This window comes from Salvelinus namaycush, chromosome 8 (assembly GCF_016432855.1).
Source record: "Salvelinus namaycush isolate Seneca chromosome 8, SaNama_1.0, whole genome shotgun sequence".
NCBI lineage: Eukaryota > Metazoa > Chordata > Actinopteri > Salmoniformes > Salmonidae > Salvelinus > Salvelinus namaycush.
Window position 1 is genome coordinate 44,237,437 of NC_052314.1, and position 22,560 is coordinate 44,259,996.

The 22,560-nt window shown below is 45.4% G+C and overlaps 1 protein-coding gene across 1 annotated transcript in view; it reads right to left on the bottom strand.

The window, feature by feature from the left end:
- LOC120052701 (insulin receptor-like) overlaps nt 1-22,560 on the bottom strand; it is a 102,965-nt gene that overhangs the window by 19,320 nt on the left and 61,085 nt on the right. Inside the window, exons 3-5 of the mRNA XM_038999764.1 lie at nt 12,738-13,062; nt 463-602; nt 107-254 (exon numbers count right to left, since the gene is read on the bottom strand). Coding sequence (XP_038855692.1) covers nt 107-254; nt 463-602; nt 12,738-13,062 — 613 coding nt within the window. The remainder of the gene's footprint in view (nt 1-106; nt 255-462; nt 603-12,737; nt 13,063-22,560) is intronic.

Below are 22,560 nucleotides of genomic sequence, written 5' to 3' on the forward strand. Positions count from 1 at the left end.
ACACTGGTCTATGCTCCCAAGTACTATGTTAATTTGGACAATGTTTCAACCCCAAATCTGAAACGGAACCCTTTCCCTATATAGTGCACTACTACCCGAGACCTACCCATCTTGGGTCAGGGTCTCTCCTCGGATGATGTGTAGCTTGCGGAGGAAGGAGAGAGAGACAAGGGCATAGGCTCTCTTGATGGTCAGGTAGCCTGTTATCTCCTCCAGCTGACCCAGGTTCGCCTCCAGCTCTGCTGCTATGTTGTCTGATGGAGAGAGGGGAAACAGACAGTCAGTTCACATTGGTAGTGGGTCTGTGAGTTTCAATTACTTTCAATGTAAAGCATTTTGAACAGCTGAAAAAAAATCACTAAGAGAGTCTGCTAAGTGACTATATAATATACTAGGTAGGTGAGGGTGGTTGGAAGGAGTAGATGAGGAGGTATTGAAGTGGTAGGTGTATACTGTACTCACTCCCTCCACGGATCTTGATGATTAGGCTGCCGTTGAGCACGGTGCATCCTCTCAGAGCCTGGGCTGCTGTCACAGAGTCCACTGTCTTCAGCCCTGTACACATCTTAGGACACAGCCCCGCACACGGGGTACAGTTCAACCTGCAGAGAGAAAGACACACAGACACTGGTTATGGCCCGCTGTCACACACATAACACACGGTGTCACCTCACAACAAGCTAGCTAATAAGGACATTTCATCCTAGCAAAGGAATGATATAACGGTAGTCTGTGTGATCAAAATCAGTGTCGTCAAGTTTGAGACATTCCTCAAAAGATGCCAAAACACCTTGAGGAACTGATTGTTCTTACAGTTCCTCAAGGTATTTTGGCATCTTTTGAAAGTTTAACGAAAAATGTTCCGTTTCCATCAGGCCTGCTATTAAAATTTTTTATTTGACATGTACTTTACTGGCATAAAAAGGTTGGATGGAAACCTGGTTAGTGGCAATGCCCCAGATAACACATTCTATCGTCAACAGCTTATTTTACGAATGCGAAAAGACACAAAAATCAAACCTGTTCCGAATAAATTATTGATGATTGCGGCAGGACAATATTTAGCAATTGGTGTGAACAGCGTCATAAACAAGACCTTGAAATAGTCTCACTCATCCAGGATGAAAGACAACATTCGGCAATAAAAGACGGGAAGAGTGCCTAATTGTAATAAGTGAGAGCGAAGGAGAGGAAGTGAGCTAGAAGGGGAGAGAGAGCATGAAAGGGAGTGTGCACGAAAGGGAGTGAGTGAGGAGAGAAACAAAAGGGAGTGAGAGAAAAGGGGGAGAGAGAGGAAGTTGTTGCATAGTGGAAGTGTTTATGCGGTGAGGCTCAGTGATTGCCTTTCTTTCGGTCTTCTGTCACACAGAGAGCATAGTTGAGCTACAGAGCTCTGATAGCTTTGCCTTTCAGGAATTCATTCACAAAATAGCCGAGCAGCGAGGGACCTAGTGAAAAGGGACTCGCGAGTTCATTCAGAAAACAAGCACTAGTTTTTTTTATCCCCTCAAAAATGACAAAATCCTGCTCGTTGATTCCACTTTCAGTCTTAGCATCCCTGACCACACGTATCGGTTTTAGACAAACTATCGTCCACCCTAGTGGTGGTGGTGGGGGGCGCTTGTATAGCAGCATGGACTCCCATTCTCTGGCTATCTTAATTCCCTGTTTATGAGTCCCAGCCCAGCACAGGAAACCTGTAAAATATGCGTTAGCCAGCGTGTGCTGAACCTCCTGGACCTTTCTGTTAATATCGAACCAAATGCTGCCGTGGGATTAGAGGTTCCATTTTATCAAGCTTCTAATGCTTTATATCAAATCAGCTAAATCTTCTTGTTTTTACACAGTTTAAATGTGGCTGGGTGGATAAACTCCATAATGATAAGGGAAAGAAAATACAAAAGGGCAAAAAAAAAACATACATACTTAACACTAACTAGAGCATAACGAGAATAAATAAAGTAATTGTATTGAAGAAAACAGACTGATCCAGCTGTGACCTTAAAAGGAAAGGAACACCATCGCTTCTGTGGACCTGACTGCCTGCCCTGAGCCTCATGTTAAAATAATTTACGATGCCAGTTTGAAAAATATAGAAGGTTTTGGGCTGCAGCCCTGAGAATCTCTGCACCCTGCAGACTGGGGGGAGCTGCAATGCTGTAGGCCAGCCCAACCCCGACCTAATTTTTTATCAACACTCTATTCAAAAGGTTTTATTGTCTTCTCAGGAATTCAGCCTTCTCTGTGTTCCTCTCCACATCGCCCATTCAGTCACACCTCTCAGAAGCAAAGGTTCTGTTGTGATAACATCCTGTAGGTCTGATTGGAGGTTAACTTTAAAGTAATACCATTGGTCAACAACTTAGATTTTGAATCCAAACAACTCAGATGTTATAAAACGGTCTCAGATTCAAAACAAATTCTCTTCTGTTCCTGGTGAGATTCTCTCACACACAAGCCACCCACACGCAATCCATCCAGTATGATGGGAAGGAAGTTCCTAGATGATCCATTTCATTCTGCAGCCATTGCGACATCAGGGACTATTGGGAGTCCGTCGCTGCTGCGTCCTGGTCACAGCCCTGTCTGTGTGTCTGGGAGGGGGATTGGTCTGGTTACAGATGCTCCATCACTCGGCCCAGCAGCGAAGGACTACAACAGTCCCTGATGTCGCAACGCCTGCCGAATGAAAAGGATCATCTAGCAACGTCCTTCCCATCATACTGGATGGCGCGTGTGTGAATCGCTTCACGCACGTATTGTACTACGCGACTTTAAGAAATGGCCCTCGGAACACTGTGTGAATCTCTCTTCTTTAAGCAATGTTCCTCATAGCCTTAAGGCACGGACGGACCAGTAGGATTGTTAAGCGTCTGCCGGCCGAGAGTACTTAGCACCTTTGAACAGAGTGCCAGACGTAATTTGCAACCTGAGTGCAAACCAATTCTACATGTAGAAACGGGCAAAAATGACATCTGTCAGTCGTTGGGGTAGTCCCTATGACACACCGTGCAGTCAGCAAACAAACGGCTCCCTACTGTACAGACCAACAATCAGTTTAGGGAGTTCTCTCCTTTAAGTCATCTCTATTAGTTGGCTGGATGCTGAGGAAAAGCCTTCAGCAGTGAGTAAACAGTCAGGAGGGAATTTAAGTAGCCCTATATTGCTCCCTCAGGTAGTTAAGCGTATAATAAAGAGCAATGAACTAATGAGAGGAGAAACAGGGTCTACCTGGTCAAATAAGGAATGCAGCAGGTGGGTATTCAGTATGAGAGGGTGTACACTCCAGGACTTCCAGTAAGTGTGTGTGTATGTGGTGTTTTCCTCCTAAATACATCTATTTCTAACTCTCCCTATCTGGATGATGGGTATTTCCCCAGACTAGCCCAACACTCAGACACTGTCCTCTGGATAAAGCAACACAGCGCAACTCACACTGGAGATGCTGCCTAATACCTTCAGCAACACGTTCAGCCTCCACATCGGCCTGTCGACATGCTTGCTGCCTTCCCTACAGAACACACTGAGCTATATGATAAACACACAAACACCATGAATCATGGGCCAGCGTGTGGCTTTGGGGGGGGGGGGGGGGGGGGGGGGTCATGTCTCCTCATCTCTGCTAAACCAGTCTCTTCCTGAGACTTAACGGTCTAAACTATCCAAATGAAGCCAAATGTCCAAGACTGTAGGCCTGATCACGACGAGACAGCCTATAGGGAGGAGGCCAGAGACCTGGCAGTGTGGTGCCAGGACAATAACCTTTCTCCCTCAACATGAGCAAGACAAAGGAGATGATCGTGGACTACAGGAAAAGGAGGGCGAACACACCCCCATTCACATAGACGGGGCTGTAGTGGAGCGTGTCGAGAGCTTCAAGCTCCTTGGTATCCATATCACCAATGAAATATCATGGTCCTAAAACGCCAACAAAGTCGTGAAGAGGGCACGACAACACCTTTCCCACTCTCAGGCGGCAAAAAGTTCTACACCCGCACCATCAAGAGCATCCTGCCTGGTTGCATCACTGCCTGGCATGGCAACTGCTCGGCATTCGACCGTAAGGCGCAACAGATGGTAGCGCGTACAGCCCAGTACATCACTGGGGCCAAGCTTCCTGCCATCCAGGACTAATATACTAGGTGGTGTCAGAAGAAAGACCCAAAAATTGTCAGACTCCGGTTACCCAAGTCATAGAAAGTCCTCTCTGCTACTGCACGGCAAGTGTTACCAGAGTGCCAAGTCTAGGTCCAAAAGGCTCCTTAACTTCTCTAGGGTAGGGGGCAGCATTTGGAATTTTGGATGAAATGCATGCCCAAATTAAACTGCCTGCTTCTCGGGCCCAGAAGATATGATATGCATATATCGTAGATTTGGATAGAAAACACTCTAAAGTTTCCAAAACTGTTAAAATAGTGTCTGTGAGTATAACAGAACTGATTTGGCAGGCGAAAACCTGAGAAAAATCCATTCAGGAAGTAGTTTTTTGGGGGGTTTTCTATTCAATGCCATTACAGTATCCATTGACTTAGGACTCAAATTGCTGTTTCTATGCCTTCCACTAGATGTCAACAGTCTTTAGAAATTGTTTCAGGCTTGTATTCTGAAAAATAAAGAAGTAAATTGACGACGTTATTGTCCGGTTGAAATATTATCGATTATTTAGGCTAAAAACAACCTGAGAATTGAATATAAACATCGTTTGACATGTTTCTACGAACTTTACGGATACGATTTGGATTTTTTTGTCTTCCTGTTTTGACTGCGTTTGAGCCTGTGGATTACTGAAGAAAACGCGCAAACAAAACGGAGGATTTTGGATATAGAGAGACTTTATCGAACAAAAGGAACATTTATTGAGTAAATGAATGTCTGCTGAGTGCAACCATATGAAGATCATCAAAGGTAAGGGATTCATTTTATCTCTATTTCTGACTTGTGTAACTGTTCTACTTGGCTGGTTACTGTTTGTAATGATTTGTCTAATGGGTTATGTTCTCAAATAATCGTAAGGTATGCTTTCGCCGTAAAGCATTTAAAAAAATCTGACACCGTGGTTGGATTCACAAGAAGTTAATCTTTAAACCTATGTAAAATATGTTTTGTTTTCTGAATTTTTATAATGACTATTTCTGTATTTGAATTTGGCGCCCAGCAGTTTCACTGGCTGTTGAAGAGGTGGGACGCTAACATCTCACGTACCCAAGAGAGGTTTTAACAGCTTCTACCCCCAAGCCTTAAGACTGCTGAACAATTAATCAAATGCCAACCTGGACTAATTGCATTGACCCCCCCCCCCCCCCCACCCTTTGTGCTGCTACTCACTGTTTATCATCTATGCATAGTCACTTTACACCTACCTACATGTACAAATTACCTGTACCCCCGCACATTGACAATGTACCAGTTCCCCCTATATATAGCCTCATTATTTTATTGTGTTACTTTTTATTTATTTAATTGTTTTAAACTAAAGTTATTTACTAAATATTTTCTTAAAACTGCATTGTTGGTTAAGGGATTGTAAGTAAGCATTTCACGGCAAGGACCTGTTGTATTCGGCGCAAATGTATCACAAATGGCACCCTATATAAGCTAGTGCACTACCCTATGGGCCCTGGACAAAAGAAGTGTACTACATAGGGAATAGGGTGCCTTTTGGGAAGCAAACTAATGAAACCCAACAGAGGCACTGTGCCCTTCCTGTTCCAGAGCCTCCTGTTTACTGTGAAAGCATCAGGTGACACTCACTCAGAGCCACACAGGGAAAAGTCTTTGGGGACACAGAGGAGCACGGCACACGGTCAGCGTTATCACTCTGAGTGGGTGTGTCTGTGAAAGGAGAGTGTGTGTGTGTGTGTGTGTGTGTGTGTGGGAGGAGTTTGTGTAGAGAAGAGACTATTTACGTCCTAGCCAGGTCAGGGGACACATATGACAGTGAGACGTGATGTTTTACCCTCCTCTATTGTCATATTAATCTCAACTCTGCTGTGAGGTCAGCCAGGACTTTAACGGTTAACTACACATGCTGGAAAATGACAGTAGTGTCACCCAGTCGGCGTGACTAATGTGGCCAAAACAAGAGTTGCCTAAAAAACTACGTGTAGAGGTGTACAGTACACAGTATGGGTTCAGTGAGTGCTGTAGTGTCTGCTGACATCGCTGGTTGCTGACGCATGTGATGGAGGTGACACGTATGGAACAGTTGATAGTGGTGCACTGACTTCAGATTGAAGCAGTGGAGTTGATGGTGGTGTATCTACATCAAAGACTATCAATGTAGAATCGTGATGACTCAACACACTTCAGAGTGCCGCTGTGATCCTGCCATGTTTGTTATGGTGTTTCGACTGTGTCACTGTACATCTGTGTCCACTATGGCACCTGGTGTGACATCACTGCAGACACGTACATGGTGGTATATGATGGTGATGGTGATATATGGCTGTCATGTTATAGATCTAAGACTTACATGGTCGAGTTGATGGTGATCAGCCCTTGATCATGACTCTCAGTTCCATTACATTACACACAAGAGTTATTGGAGTCATTGGACGAAGTCATCTTCTGTACGGAGGAGTTTTGTTAAGAGCCCCGACGATCGGTCTGAACATTAACACACATCGCTTGTGGAAGCATAAGGACCTTATCTTTCACATCAACGAGAAGTAATAAAAAAATAAATATTATGTGAAATTGATACACACCGTTATAGGGTTAGAGTTCCAACAAGGCCATATATCTTTGTTTACGGAAAACAGACGTGACCACCTGTGCTAATTAGCTATCTAGCATGCGCCGAACACTTGTAAGCATAACTCTGGAAGTGTAGCGGAAATGTAGTTTCATTGGATGGAGGAACCCATAGCTGCATATATCTGTGCAAAAATCCTACAGCGCCTTTTTTATTTAAAAGACTCTTTCTCGCTGATGAAAGATAAGGGCCATATGTTCCGAAAGCCGTATCGTAAGCGACGATTATTGACGTTGCTAAATGTTAAAACACAGCGTCGGGATTGTAGTTCACATGAGCCAGTCATGGGTGAAGCAAACAGCTGAAAACTGTAGGAAGAAGGCAGAATGCCGCCTAGAGTTTGAGAGCTAATGATGGTATATGACTGTCATGTTGTAGATCTAAGACGTACATGGTAGAGTTGATGGTGGTATATGGTGGGATGTGCATCTTTGCCTTTCAAGACGATTCTATATGTATCTAGATACAGTACATTGGCTCCGATATGTTTAGTTTTAAACGAATTAATGTGATTATGTTTGATACACTAACATTTGTTGCATAAACACATTCATTTTCCATTCTAAATTAAAATCTGCTGCTGATGGAGCTCCTGAGCTGGATCTGCCTGAGCTGACGTGTGTGTGTGTGTGTAAATTATGTATATGGTGTAAATTATGTATATAGGCACGTGAGCAGAGCCATAAGGGAAACTGGGCATCTAACACCGCACTATCAGTTGGGGGGGCAATGTTTTCTTTTTGTCCCACCCCACTCTTGATCTGAAATCATCACCCACTAAATCGCTTGTTATTTTTGCAGCAAATTTTTTTGGGGCTAGTAATTGTCACGACTACTCCCGCTCCGGCACTTTACGTCGCAGGTCTGCTAACCACCGGTCCTGGCAACCCACATTACGCACATCTGGCAACCATCATTGTGCACACCTGCTCCCCATCGTTACGCACACCTGGACTTCATTATCACCCGGATTAATCTCCCTTTATTTAGCCCCCAGTAACTTCAGTCTTCAGTCAGTATTGGTTTTGTTTATCAAATCAAATTTTATTAGTCACATGCTCCGAATACAACAGGTGTAGACCTTACAGTGAAATGCTTACTTACGAGCCCCTAACCAACAATGCAGTTAAAAAAAAAATACAGATAAGAATACAGAAATAAAAGTAACAAGAAATTGGCCTCCCGGGTGGCGCAGTGGTCTAAGGCACAGAGATTCTGGGTTCGATCCCAGGCTCTGCCGCGACCGGAAGGCCCATGGGGTGGCGCACAATTGGCCCGGCGTTGTCCGGGTTAGGGAGGGTTTGGCCGGTCGCACACTAGCAACTCCTGTGGCAGGCCGGGCGCAGTTAACGCTGACCAGGTCGCTAGGTGTAGGGCGTTTCCTCCGACACGTTGGTGCGGCTGGCTTCCGGGTTGGATGTGCGTTGTGTCAAGAAGCAGTGCGGCTTGGTTGGGTTGTGTTTCGGAGGACGCATGGCTCTTGAACTTCGCCTCTCCCGAGTCCGTACGGGAGTTGCAGCGATGAGACAATCGAATACCATGAAATTGGGGAGAAAAAGGGGTAAAATAATAATAATAAACATTTTAAAAAGTAACAAGAAATTAAAGAGCAGCAGTAAAATAACAATAGCAATACTATATACAGGGGGGTACTGGTACAGAGTCAATGTCCTGCCTGGTGAGTTGAGGTAATATGTAAATGTAGGTAGAGTTATTAAAAGGACTATGCATAGATGATAACAAAAGAGAGTAGCAGCGGTGTAAAAGAGAGGGGTGGGGGGGGGGGGGGGGGGGGGGCAATGCAAATAGTCTGGGTAGTTAAGGATATCTCTCAGATGGTCAACGAACAGGAACACCTACACTGTCACCACCACAACCAGCTGGCTCAACTGGGTACAGTAATGGATAAGGTCCTCTGCATTCTCCACCACCTCGAGGATTAATCTCCAACGAGCGGTGGATCCTCTACCACGAGTCGTCCCAGAGAGCCAGTCCCCCAGCCCATCCAGCAGTCTGCCCAGGTCAGCGATGCCCGATTGTCCCTCCCGAACAAATAGGACGGGACTGGCTTCCGTGGCTGCCTACTCCAGTGCTCTCTCTATTTCGCCCATCAGACAGGAACCCCATCCACCGAGAGGTCCAAAGTTGCCACGGTCATTTCCCTGCTGACCAGACAGCTTTTGAATTTGGCTACAGTTGTCTTGGAGAAAAGAGAGGAGGAGCTGGGTTCCTATGAAAGGCTCTGTTCAGGGCGGTCTTCGATTATCCACAAGGGCAGAGGGAGATGAGTGACTACAACTCCGGCAGGGTGCCAAGACCGCTACGGAGTACGTCCTCACCTTCCGGACTGTGGCAGCCTCCAGCCGACGCAATGAGCCGGCGCTCCGCACCTTATTCCGAAGAGGATTGCGCGAAGAGGTCCAGAAGACAAACTTTCCGTGGATGTGCTCATAGCGATGGCCATCCGTCTGGATAACCTTCGAGAGCGCTGGCACACCCTCGTCTCTCGCCTTCCTCCAATGGTCGTCCTGAAACAGAGCCTGAACCCATGGAGGTAGGGGCCACACACCTCCCCGCAGTGTCACCAGAGACAGCTGGGGCTCTGTTCCTATTGTGTTCAGGTGGGGCACCAGCTTCTGCAGTGTACGGTGCATTCCAACCCGGAGTCAACGAGGGCAGAGGGGTGGGTCGCATGATCATCCGTCTCCCGGGGTAGGCATGAGTATTCCATCATCACTTTCTGCCAAACCCTTACTGGTTTCCATTTCATGTGTCCCCTGACCTGTGTAGTTTCTACAGCTCTAGTGGACTCCGGCGCCACAGGGATTTTCATAAACCAGGCCCTCGCCTCCTCCCTGAACATCACCTCATACCCGCTCTCCTCTCCCATTCCAAGTACTGGATAGTCGACCATTGGGATCCGGCACAATAATGCACATTACAGAACCACTCACCCTCACAGTGGAATCCATCCATCAAAAAAGCCTTCCCTTCGTCATTATCAATGCACCAGTACACAAAGTCATCCTCAGCCTCCCGTGGCTCCAATGTCATGACGCCAACATCTCATGATTGAGGATGAAAATCACAGACTGGGCACCTGAATTACCTGCTTTCCCTTCCCCTGTGTTTCCATGTCGGTTGAGAGTCCTGTGGTTGCCCTCCAGCCCAACATCCCGGTTTTCTCCAAGACCCAAGCTACCCGTCTCCCTCATCGCCCCTGGGACTGTGCCATCAACCTGCTTGCAGGCTCTGCGCCTCCGCATCTACCCTCTGTCGGTGGCTGAAACAAAGGATATGGAGGAGTACATCCAGGAGGCTCTCCATCAGGGTTTCAGCCCCTACGTCGGCAGGCTTGTTCTTTGTGGCCAAGAAGGACGGAGGTCTACGCCCGCGCTTCTATTACAGAGGGATCAATTCCATCACCAATAAGTACCGCTACCCTCTCCCGTTGGTGCCGGCCGAGATCTAACAGCTACGCTGGGCCCGTTTAAAAAAAATAATAATAATTGCACCGGGAGGTTTTCTCCAAAAACCCACCCTACCCGTCTCCCTCATCGCCCCTGGGATTGTGCCATCGACCTGCTTGCAGGCTCTTCATCGGAGTGCCTACAATCTGATCCGCATCCTGGAGGGGGATGAATGGAAACCGCATTCAGCATGGTGTCTGGTCACTACGAGTACTTGGTGATGCCTTATGGATTAGCCAATGCTTTGTTGGTGTTCTAGGTATTCGTTAACGAGGTGTTCCGGGACATGCATGGGTGCCAGGTGGTCGTGTAGATCGACAACATCCTGGTCTACTCGGCCCCCTTGGAGGAACAAATCGCCCATGTCAGAGTAGTCCTAGAACGCCTCCTGGAGAATCATCTGAATGTGAAAGCGGACAAGTGCCAGTTCCATCAGGTCGCTGTCTACTTCTTTGGATACCAGATCAGTCCACAGGGAGTGATGATGGAGGAGAGGAATGTCAATGCAGTCAGGTCATGGCCAGTCACAACCACCATAAAGGGGTTACAACGGTTTTTGGGGTTTGCAAACTCCGACCGTCGCTTCATTAGGAACTTCAGCTCCATCGCCTCTCACCTCAAGGGTGGTCCCCATAAGTTGGTGTGGAGTCCTGCAGCCGATGACGCCTTCCATATACTGAAGGGGCATTTCACCTCGCCCCTTGCACCCTTCGTGGTGGAGGTGAACGCTTCAGAAGTGGGCATGGGGGCCGTCCTGTCCCAACGTCAAGGTAACCCACAGAAATTGTATCCATGTGCATACTACAAAAAAAACGGTCTCCTGCAGAAAGGGACTATGACGTCGGTGACCGGGAGCACTTGGCGGTGAAGTTGGCATTAGAGGAGTGGGGAGACTTGCTGGAGGGCGCCAAGGAAGCATTTCTCATCCTCCCCGACCATCGGAATCTGGAGTACATACGGACAGCGAGGGGGCTGAACCAGCACCAAGCAAGGTGGGCCCTATTCTTCACTAGATTCGAATTCACCTTGTCATATCGCCCAGGTTCAAAGAACATCAAAGCCGATGCCCTGTCCTGTTTTGATTATCTTCATGTTTCTTGTTATTAAACTCATCTTCTGCACCCGCTTCCTGACTCCCTGTGTATATGTTATAAGAATGTATCAATATTTATCTTTACAAATTTGCTATGACATTGCCAGTGAATATATGCACAACTTTGGATTTCACCCCCGTCTCATAATGGAATGGTTTAGACCGTTTGGAAGTTTTTATGACTTGAAGTGAGCTTCTCTTCTTCAAGGTCTCCTGCTTTGGCCATGCTGTGTGGGTAGAAAAAGTGACTGATGTCCTCATTATGAAATTATATACTTTACCCGGTATATCTAAAAATGACAACTGATTGTTTCAAGCAAAACGACCAAAACTATTGCTGATGTTGAACCTGAACAATCGAAATTAAATCGAATGTATAGCCAGATGAGAGTTGTCTCTGGGGGTAGTTTAGGCTACATTTATTCTGTTAAAACACCATTTTCAACAGGGCATTTGATAAAAATAACATAGCAAATTACATTGGTTGTCACTCAACTAATAAAGCCTAATATTGCGCAACCCATTTTACAAACATTTTGAATGCTGAAGGTTACCCGCAGATGTGCCAGGTCAGGAATAGGCCTACCTCTCGTTGGTCAGCGTGCGAAGCTGCGCAGTGTGCACATTTTGACTAGGCTACTAATATTGAATGCAAAACGACTTGTAGATCAATGACTCAACACAATTACATGCTTAGTTCAACACTGAAGGAGAGGACTCAGTTTTATTCCGCAGGTATTTTTGGAAGGTATAGTAAAGCCCCATTTCCTCCCTAATTTCGTGGTATCCAATTGGTAGTTACAGTCTTGTCCCATCGCTGCAACTCCCCTACGGACTCGGGAGAGGCGAAGGTCGAGAGCCATGCGTCCTCCGAAACGCGACCCTGCCAAGCCACACTGCTTCTTGACACACTGCTCGCTTAACCCGTTAGCCAGCCACACCAATATGTCAGAGGAAACACCGTCCAGCTGGTGACCGAAGTCAGCTTACAGGCACACGGCCCGCCACAAGGAGTCACTAGAGCGCGATGGGACAAGGAAATCCCAGCCAGTCAAATCCTCCCCTAACTCAGACGACACTGGGCCAATTGTGCGCCACCTCATGGGTCTCAGACTGTAGTGACACCGTACGCTGCTGTGCCACTCGGGAGGCCGGGAAGATATAGTAAATTGAGCAAAAACATTTTGAACTGGCAATTCGTAACGTTTGGACCGATTTCCTGACCGATGCATTCTACATTTGGATGGGTTTTGAGTCCCGCCGACCGATGTACTCATATCTCAAACATGTGAACAGGGGACTGATGCGTATTGGTGAATCGTTAAACCCCTAGTAAACGGCTGTCATGTCGTAGATCTAAGACTTACATGGTATAATTGATGGTGGTATATGGCTGTCATGTTATAGATCTAACACTTACGTGGTAGAGTTGATGGTGGTGTACCCCGAGGGGCACTCTGGGATGCAGGCTTTGTTGTGGATGACGTACTCATGGCAGTCGCTGCTCTTTCCATTCTTGCACTGGTTGTGGAGGTCCTGGCAGAAGGAGAGAGAAACGCAGCGCCAGCCCTTGAAGATGTAGTATCCCTGGGGACAGCGGTCCACACAGGTGTCCTGGTGCTGGAGGTTCTGGCAGGCCACACAGCTGCTGGCGTTGCCTGCCTCCAAGCAGCCTCCCAGGCACTGGTCGTGGCAGCAGTGGCCATGCTGGGTACACGCCCGATGCTTACAGGTGGAGGGACACACTGTGGAGGGAGAATGAGTGGGGGAGGGAGAGAGAGAGCGAGAAGGATGATGGTTAGAGTTCAAACTCAATACAGGGGACTGTCTGAATTGTCTTGAATCAGCTCAGACTGTAGATATTACTAACATCTGGATCAAATATATTACCCAGTCTCCCTGAGTAAAAAGCATCCCCCCAAATGAGTTGACTCACATCTAAATGATTGCAGAGGTGGAGAGTAAACTACGTCAAAAGAAAGTCACAGTATATATAATTGAAGTCGGAAGTTTACATACACCTTAGCCAAATACATTTAAACTCAGTTTTTCACAATTCCTGACATTTAATCCTAGTACAAATTCCCTCTTAGGTCAGTTAGGATCACCACTTCATTTTAAGAATGTGAAATGTCAGAATAATAGGAGAGAGAATGATTTATTTCAGCTTTTCTTTCATCACATTCCCAGTGGGTCAGAAGAACATACACTCAATTAGTATTTGGTAGCATTGCCTTAAAATTGTTTAACTTGGGCCAAACGTTTCAGGTAGCCTTCCACAAGCTTCCCACAATAAGTTGGGTGAATTTTGGCTCATTCCTCCTGACAGAGCTGGTGTAACTGAGTCAGGTTTATTGGCCTCCTTGCTCATACACACTTTTTCAGTTCTGCCCACAAGTTTTCTAGAGGATTGAGGTCAGGGCTTTGTGATGGCCACTCCAATACCTTGACTTGGTTGTCCTTAACCTCTTGAGCCTATGCGGGCGCCATTTCGACTTTGTAAAAATGAGTTCCCAAATTAAACTGCCTCGTACTCAATTCTTGCTCGTACAATATGCATATTATTATTACTATTGGATAGAAAACACTCTCTAGTTTCTAAAACCGTTTGAATTATTTCTCTGAGTGAAACAGAACTCATTCTGCAGCACATTTCCTGTCAGGGAGTGAGATTTCAGAAATCGAGGTCCCTGTTCTGAGGTCAGTTTATAAGTCCCCATGTAAGCCATCGGGCTACATGCACTGCATACGTCTTCATCTAGATGTCAGTAAGCGGGGAGAATTTGAATGGAGTGGATTGCGCAATCTGGGACCCTATATAAGACCGTGGAACGGAAGTACCGTCCTTTTCAACGGTGCGCCTGGCGCAAGAAGACATCACAATGGCGTCCTGCAAACGCTTTCGTTTTAGTAGTTCTATATCTCCGGTCATGTTTTTATTCGTTATAGGTGTTAAAGACATCATAAGGTAGTTAATTTAAACCGACTTATAGCAGTTTATAGCAGTTTATTGCGATTTTCTGGGATTTCTTTGTCATGCGCTATCACGAGTTGGACACGTCTCCAGTGGGTGGCTATCGTTAGCTGCTATTTCGACAGGAGAAGAGGACATCTTTCAACCCAAAGACGATTGTTCTGGAGAAAGGACACCTTGCCCAAGATTCTGATGGAAGCTCAGCTAATAGTAAGCAGTCTTTATGCTGTTAATTCGTACTTATGTTGACAAATGTCAAATAATAATTCCGCCATGAATTATGGTGCGGTCTCGCTTTGGCGCACGCTGTATTGCGCAGTAACGTTAATATTAAAAATCTAACACAGCGATTGCATTAAGAACTAATTTATCTTTCATTTGCTGTCCAACTTGTATTTTTTAGTCAAGTTTATGAATAGTTTTCGATTAGAATAGGTGCCTCTCCAAGATGGCGCCGGACAGATTGCTTGAATTTTTGGCCACTAATCACATTGTATAACCACGATTTGTGCCGCTAAATATGCACATTTTCGAACAAACTCTATATGCATTGTGTAATATGATGTTATAGGACTGTCATCTGAAGAATTCTGAGAAGGTTAGTGAAAAAATTAATATATTTCGGTGGTTTATACGTTATCGCTATTTTTGCCTTGAATCAATGCTGTTGTGATGTTTGCTATTGTGGTAAGCTAATATAACGCTATATTGTGTTTTCGCTGTAAAACACTTAGAAAATCTGAAATATTGTCTGGATTCACAAGATCTGTGTCTTTCATTTGCTGTACGCTGTGTATTTTTAAGAAATGTTTTATGATGAGTAATTAGGTAATACACGTTGCTCTCTGTAGTTATTCTAGTCGCTTTGGTGAGAGTTGTGATGGTGGCTGCAATGGTAAACTATGATTTATACCTGAAATATACACATTTTTCTAACAAAACATATGCTATACAATAAATATGTTATCAGACTGTCATCTGATGAAGTTGTTTCTTGGTTAGTGGCTATTTATATCTTTATTTGGTCGAATTTGTGATAGCTACTGATGGAGTAAAAAACTGGTGGAGTAAGAAAGTGGTGTCTTTTGCTAACGTGGTTAGCTAATAGATTTACATATTGTGTCTTCCCTGTAAAACATTTTAAAAATCAGAAATGATGGCTGGATTCACAAGATGTGTATCTTTCATCTGGTGTCTTGGACTTGTGATTTAATGATATTTAGATGCTAGTATTTACTTGTGACGCTATGCTAGGCTATGCTAGTCAGCTTTTTTACTGATGGGGATGCTCCCGGATCCGGGTTTGGGAGGAACTAGAAGTTAAGCCATTTTGCCACAATTTTGGAAGTATGCTTAGGGTCATTGTCCATTTGGAAGACCCATTTGCAACCAAGCTTTAACCTGTTATGGACAGGGGGCAGTGTTTCCACTTTGAATGAATTGCGTATCCAAACAGAATTTCCTCCTACTCTGCCCCAGAAGGTAATACATGCATATTATTATTACTATTTTAGAACACACTCTGCCGTTTCTAAAACTGTTTGAATTTTGTCTGTAAGTAGAACAGAACTCATTTGGCAGACAAAAACCTGAGAAGACTTCCAAACAGGAAGTGAGAACTCGATTTTCAAAACAGTGCCAAATGATACCCATTATAGTTATGGATAAGCAAACACTTCCTAGGGCTTCCACTAGAAGTCACCGTCTTTAGATTTTGGTTATATGATTCTACTATAAAGGAGGGGCTCATAGGAGCTATTTTACTGAGTGGTCTTCAGAAATTCTCAGTCTCATTTTGCGAGCGAGCGAGAGAGTGCTCTCGTTCCAATGTTCTTTCTTCAGACAATGAAATTCTCCGGTTGGATCCTTATTGATGTTTAATGTTAAACACATCCTAAATATGGATTGCATACATCATTTGACTTGTTTCTACGACCTGTAACGGAACTTTTTGAGTTTTTGTCTGGAGGGATTGCTCGTGCCTCATGAAAATGGATTCGTGGGCTGAACATGCTAACAACAAGTGGCTAAATGATGGGCTTTATGGAACTTTTCAGTCATTTATTGTCGAACTGGGAATCCTGGGAGTGCCTTCTGATGAAGTTATTCGAAGGTAAGTGCATATTTATAGTGTTTTTGTAGCTTCTGTTGACGCCAAAATGGCGACTATTTCTTTGGCTGGATTGTGCTCTGAGCGCCGTTCTCAGATTATTCTTTTTCCGTAAAGTTTATTTTGAAATCTGACACAGCGGTTGCATAGAGGATAAGTTTATCTTTAATTTTGTGAATAACACTTGCATCTTTTATCAATGTTTATTATGAGTATTTCTGCAAAATCACCGGATGTTTTGGAATCAAAACCTCTCGCTTGTGAGGGAGGATAATGAAAGTTCAGAAGTAACATGTAAAGGTAGATCAATTAGTTAGTGATTGTACTGATTGTTTATGAATTAAGTGATTCAAACTAACTCAGAATTCCATTACCAACCTGTAACGGAACAATAAAGAAATCTGTAACGGAATTACTGCAACCGAATTGGCTACAATGGGAAATCATAATAGTCACAAACTACAGTTGGGTTACCTGCTACTGTCCCCCCTTCCACTGGCATACTGTAACGTTCAGCTCATAAATGTCTTTCTGTCGTCTGGTGGTCAAACCAAGAGTGTAAAAACAGCCTGTCTGGACAACCCCTCCCTCTTGCTCGCTCTTTCTCCAGTTAATGTCACCTCTCCCAACTCTTACTGACACCAACCAAATGATTCCTGTATCTTTCCATTTATTGTGGCCAGCATCGTCACCCATTGAGCACCGACCTACACTGGATGTCGAAAAGTAGTTGAAATTTGGTCAGTCCACCCTGGCCTTGATGATAACGTCCACAGGTGGACCGGACCAAATCTGAACCGATCATAGAAGTATGTTTCACAAGTTTGGATAGCACAGTACAGTAGATTACAGTAAAATGCAGTACAGTGAGTAGAGTACAGTAGAGTTCAGTACATTGTACTATACTGAATTCTACTATATTCTACTGTACTCTACTGCACATAACTCTACGCTACTCTGCTATATTGCACTGCACTGTACTCTACTGTGCAGTACTGTCTTACGCTGTGATGTCCAAACTTGTGAAACAAGAGAATGGCATTCATATCCATAATTATGCATTTCGGTGTAGTATAGATCAGGGACTCATTATGTACCATAATGCCTTTACCGGGTGTAAATGCACTTCACTTACTGTAGTTCAATAATAGCTGACATCAAATTATTTCTTCGTCTTTGAATCTTAATTCGGAGTAGATATTTAACAGAGTTTTTTGAAAACACGATCGCATAAAAACATGGTGATTTTACTGTCATTCCGTTACCAACTGCACAATTCTTCCACTAAATTCGTTTTTGTAAAATGTTCAGTGAAAATTGTTAAGCGTAGTACTTGTGCATAGTGTTGTATGGTTCGTTAAACTTTGACATGCAGTGTTTACCACAGCCATACAGCTGATCTCACTCCTATTGGAACAATACAGCTCTTCTAACCAACAATAGCTAGAAACCGAACGTGTGGAATTTGTGTCAGTTACATTTAATTTATTCCGGGGGGGAAACCACCCATGGATCTCTCCAGACAGCCTTCCCAAAGTCCAGAGTGGATCACCTCTGAGCCAGAATATCTCTTTGCTGTGTTTCTAGGTAACGCTGGAGGGGATATTGTCAGACAGCGGTTAGGATCTGGGTCCCGGTCCAGGCTGGGCTCCTGGTAACGGTAACCGGAGCTGGCCCAGCAGCACTGCTGGGAGTCACCTGCTCCCCGTGCCGACAGCGGCCCGCCGTGGAGACAGACAGCCCAGACGGAACAATGTGAGGGGATTTGAGAGGCTGCTGTATAAAAACTGTGTGTCTGTCCCACGTGTTTGGCAGACAGGAGCTGGCTGGGTCCAACTCAAACAACCACAGCATTCTACTACTCTTTACAACCGAATGGAAGTGGGAGGGGGGAGGGGTGGGGACAAAACACTAAACCCAAAAATGGAGAAGGAGGAGAGAATGAGAGGCAGCGCTGAGGGAGGTAGGTTAGAGGTTTCTGACTCTGGGATCCAGGCTCTCGATCCAGGCTCTGGGGTGGAAACCTCAGGGTTCTGTATGCATGGCTGCCTGCTAGCCAGTGCCCTCTGGAGGGAGGGAGCCTCAAACGCACCCGGACGCACTCGTTACCACACCACGGGCTAACAGAAGGGAGCAACACAGGAAGTAACTGGCGAATGAGGAGGAGAGGAAGCTGCTGTCATCTGTTCTGTTGTAACTATTACTAATGCTGCTATTTTTTACAGGTCTGTTTGTTTACTACTACAGTGTGTCTGTTTAAGTGAACAGTGCATGTCAGTGGCCCTATGTTATATGAGAGAGTCCAATGGATGGCTAGAGTTGAAAGAGCTTAAGTGTGTATTTGATCAGCAGCATTAAAGTGAGGGGCCTGAAAAAGTATAATGTACCACCCCACCATAAGCCTAAAACAGTCACAATACATTTGGACCGCTCCTAGGCCATCACCACACAAAGGATATCCACATTCCTGCTTCTCATTGAGCTGTTCTGGCTTGAACAAAGCTAGGCTGGACTGGGAAGTGGTATAGGCCTGGTCTGAGCTGGGATGGGGTTGGGGCTGGACAGGGTTAGAGTTTTGCAGATGAGAAATCCAGCTGTCTGGCCTGACAGAGGCCCAGAGAAAACCACCACACCACAGAGTGTCTCTCACTCTCTCCCAGTTGCATATAGCACCTGCCTGGTGGGATGACCCCTTTCTAACAACAACCTAGTTCACAGTCAGAGCTCCCTGGTCCCCGGCCATGGTAAAAATAACCCACCGCAGCCTCAGCTGGGCTCAGACACGACACAACCAGTCCATAAACAGTGTCAAAACAACCTGCATCACAACTACCACATATATAAACATGGAGGCAGGACTTTCAGCTCGGTTAGTTACACAACTTAAAGCTCCTTTGCTTAAGGTTTTCTTCACGAGGGAGTCAGACAGTAAACACTCCACTTTACTCCAAAGTTCATCCTGACTGACTATATCGCCCTCCTGTTTATTCTACTAATGCCCATTACTTTAATCAAGTGATACACAGCAACATTACCTGTGGCTCAGGTCTGGTCCAGTCACCACAAAAACACGTGGTTATCTGCACACTTTCAGATTAGCCTAACCCATGTCTTCAAACAGAAATCCTGGTTACAAATGTACTAGAAGCTTAAATTCTAGCGATACACTACAGCGGTGATGTCAGGGAAAGTATGACTCTATACAAAAGCTAGCAGTCGTTTGTGGCTAGATCATTGTAAAACCTAAACTGGAAACTGTGGAAAAAGTACAGGTCACTTTTCAAACAGTTGTCTCGTGACGACCTTATGTTTTTTGTTTTTTTTAAGTGACGAGGTATGACGTGCATACGAGCGTGCGTTAGCCAGTGCTAACGCGTGGGGCTATCTGGAGCCCCTGTAAGCATGGTGTGAGGACACATTGAGACAGACATCAGGTTGGGAGTCATCATCTTCCTCCTCAGGGCAAGACGACACACACACACACACACACACAATTCTGAAATATCTGCTGCTGTGCTCACCCCAGCGGAAAACGTTACAGGCCTGAAACACTCCTTTTCTTTTTTGGGAAGGGTGATGATGCTGACTGAGCTCACTATTCCTCAACAGTTGAGAGGGGGGAAAAAACGATTGGGAAAGGAGAAGAATTGAAATGAGCCAGTCAGCCAGCCTTCGAGGGTTGACACTACGGTGAGGACATCACACGCTTACTGCCAGCAGAATAACAAGGAAGGGGGCCTCCTCACTGCCTGTCTGAAAAGAGAGAGGACAGATGTTGCTGATGAGAGAGGGGCGGAGGGAAGGAGGGAGGGAAGCTGGAGAAGGGATAGTGTGAGATCTGAGGGGTGGGAAGGTGATGGTGGAGGTTGGGGAGCAGGCTGGCTGAAGGAAATTAAAGAGGGATAGATGGACAAGCTAAGGACGGACGTCAAAAACACGAAGAAAAACTGAAATCGGAAACACCTATTGCCTTATCCAACATAGGAGCCTACCGTCTCTGCGATCAGAACCTTTTTCTTCGTTTGTCTTCACACTGAGCAGAGAACACACACACACAAAATTGCAACATACTTCCCTTGACTCTCTGTGCTGCTGCGTACATGCTGTGACCACGGCATGCAGTGTGTGGGCAATCAGATTCCCGATCTCCCAGGCAGAGTACATGCCGGAGTACAGCTCCCACCCAGATCCGCCCTCACCCTTAACCAATGTGTTTGCTGGCCGTGGAAAGCAGCCATTCAATGGCCCCTTCCATGTCGGGGAGGAGAGCTGCCCAGGGTTAACCCTTCGATAGACAAGAGGCACACTGGGAGAATACGTGAGGCCACCGCTCGCTGCCTAGGAGGAGCTCCCCCTCTCGCTCTCCTGCTCCCTCTCTCTAAGCCCTTTTAACCCCAGGCCTGCTCAGAGCCTACTACTAGCTAGCACAATGCTAACACTGGCCTGCAACATTCCTATTCTGGTCACGCTAGCAGTGCCAAACACAGCCTGTTCATTCATCCCCCTACTCAGTCTCTCTCCATCATCTCTGTGTGTGTGAAAGATGTGCGCGCGTGTGTGTGTGTCTCTTTCACACACGAATCAGAAACAGACGCTTACACCCATCCGCAACGCCCTGGCAAAACCTACTTGACGGTAACAGTGCTCACTGAGCACCAACCTATCCACATCAACAGGACAGTAGTGGAGAGAGTAGAATGTTTAAAGTTCCTCGGCGTACACATCACTGACAAACTGAAATGTTCCACCCACACAGACAGTGTGGTGAAGAAGGCGCAAGAGCGCCTTTTCAACCTCAGGAGGCTGAAGAAACTTGGCTTGTCACCTAAAACTCTCAAACCTTTACAGATGCACAATTGAGAGCATCCTGTCGGGCTGCATCACGCCTGGTACGGCAACTGCATTGCCCATAACCGCAGGGCTCTTCAGAGGGTGGTGCGGTCTGCACAACGCATCACCAGGGGCAAACTACCTGCCCTCCAGGACACCTACACCACCCGATGTCACAGGAAGGCCAAAAAGATCATCATGGACAACAACCACCCGAGCCACTGCATGTTCACCCCACTACCACCCAGAAGGCGAGGTCAGTACAGGTGCATCAAAGCATGGACTGAGTAACTGAAAAATAGCTTCTATCTCAAGGCCATCAGACTGTTAAACAGCAATCACTAACACAGTGAGGCTGCTGCCTACATAGAGACTTGAAATCATTGGCCACTTTAATGTATACATATCTTGCATTACTCAACTCATATGTATATACTGTATTTTATACCATCTATTGCATCTTGCCAATGCCGCTCGGTCATTGCTCATCCATACATTTATATGTTTATATTTTTATTCCATTCCTTTACTTAAGATGTGTGTATTAGGTAGTAGAGGTTGCCCGATTAAATCAGGGTCGATTTCAATTTTTCATAACAAATCGGTAATCGGCATTTTTGAACGGCAATTATGGCCGATTACATTGCACTCCATGAGGAGACTGCGTGGCAGGCTGACCACGAGTGCAGCAAGGAGCCATGGTAAGTTACTAGCTAGCATTAAACTGATCATATAAAAAAACAATCAATCTTCACACACTAGTTAACTACACATGGCTGATGATATTACTAGTTTAACTAGCTTGTCCTGCGTTGCAAATAATCAATGCGGTGCCTGTTAATTTATCATCGAATCACAGCCTAATTCGCCAAACGGGTGATGATTTAACAAGCACATTCGCAAAAAAAGCACTGTCTTTGCACCAATGTACCTAACCATAAACATCAATGCCTTTCTTAAAATCAATACACAAGTATATATTTTTTTCCACCTGCATATTTAGTTAAGACATTCATGTTAGCAGGCAATATTAACTAGGGAAATTGTCACTTCTCTTGTGTTCAGTGCAAGCAGAGTCAGGGTATATGCAGTAGTTTGGGCCGCCTGGCTCGTTGCGAACTGTGTGAAGACCATTTATTCCTCACAATTTGCCAGAAATTAATTTGCCAGAATTTTACATAATTATGACATAACATTGAAGGTTGTGCAATGTAACAGCAATATTTAGACTTAGGGTTGCCATCCGTTCGATAAAATACGGAGCGGTTCTGTATTTCACTGAAAGAATAACCGTTTTGTTTTCGAAACGATAGTTTCCGGATTTGACCA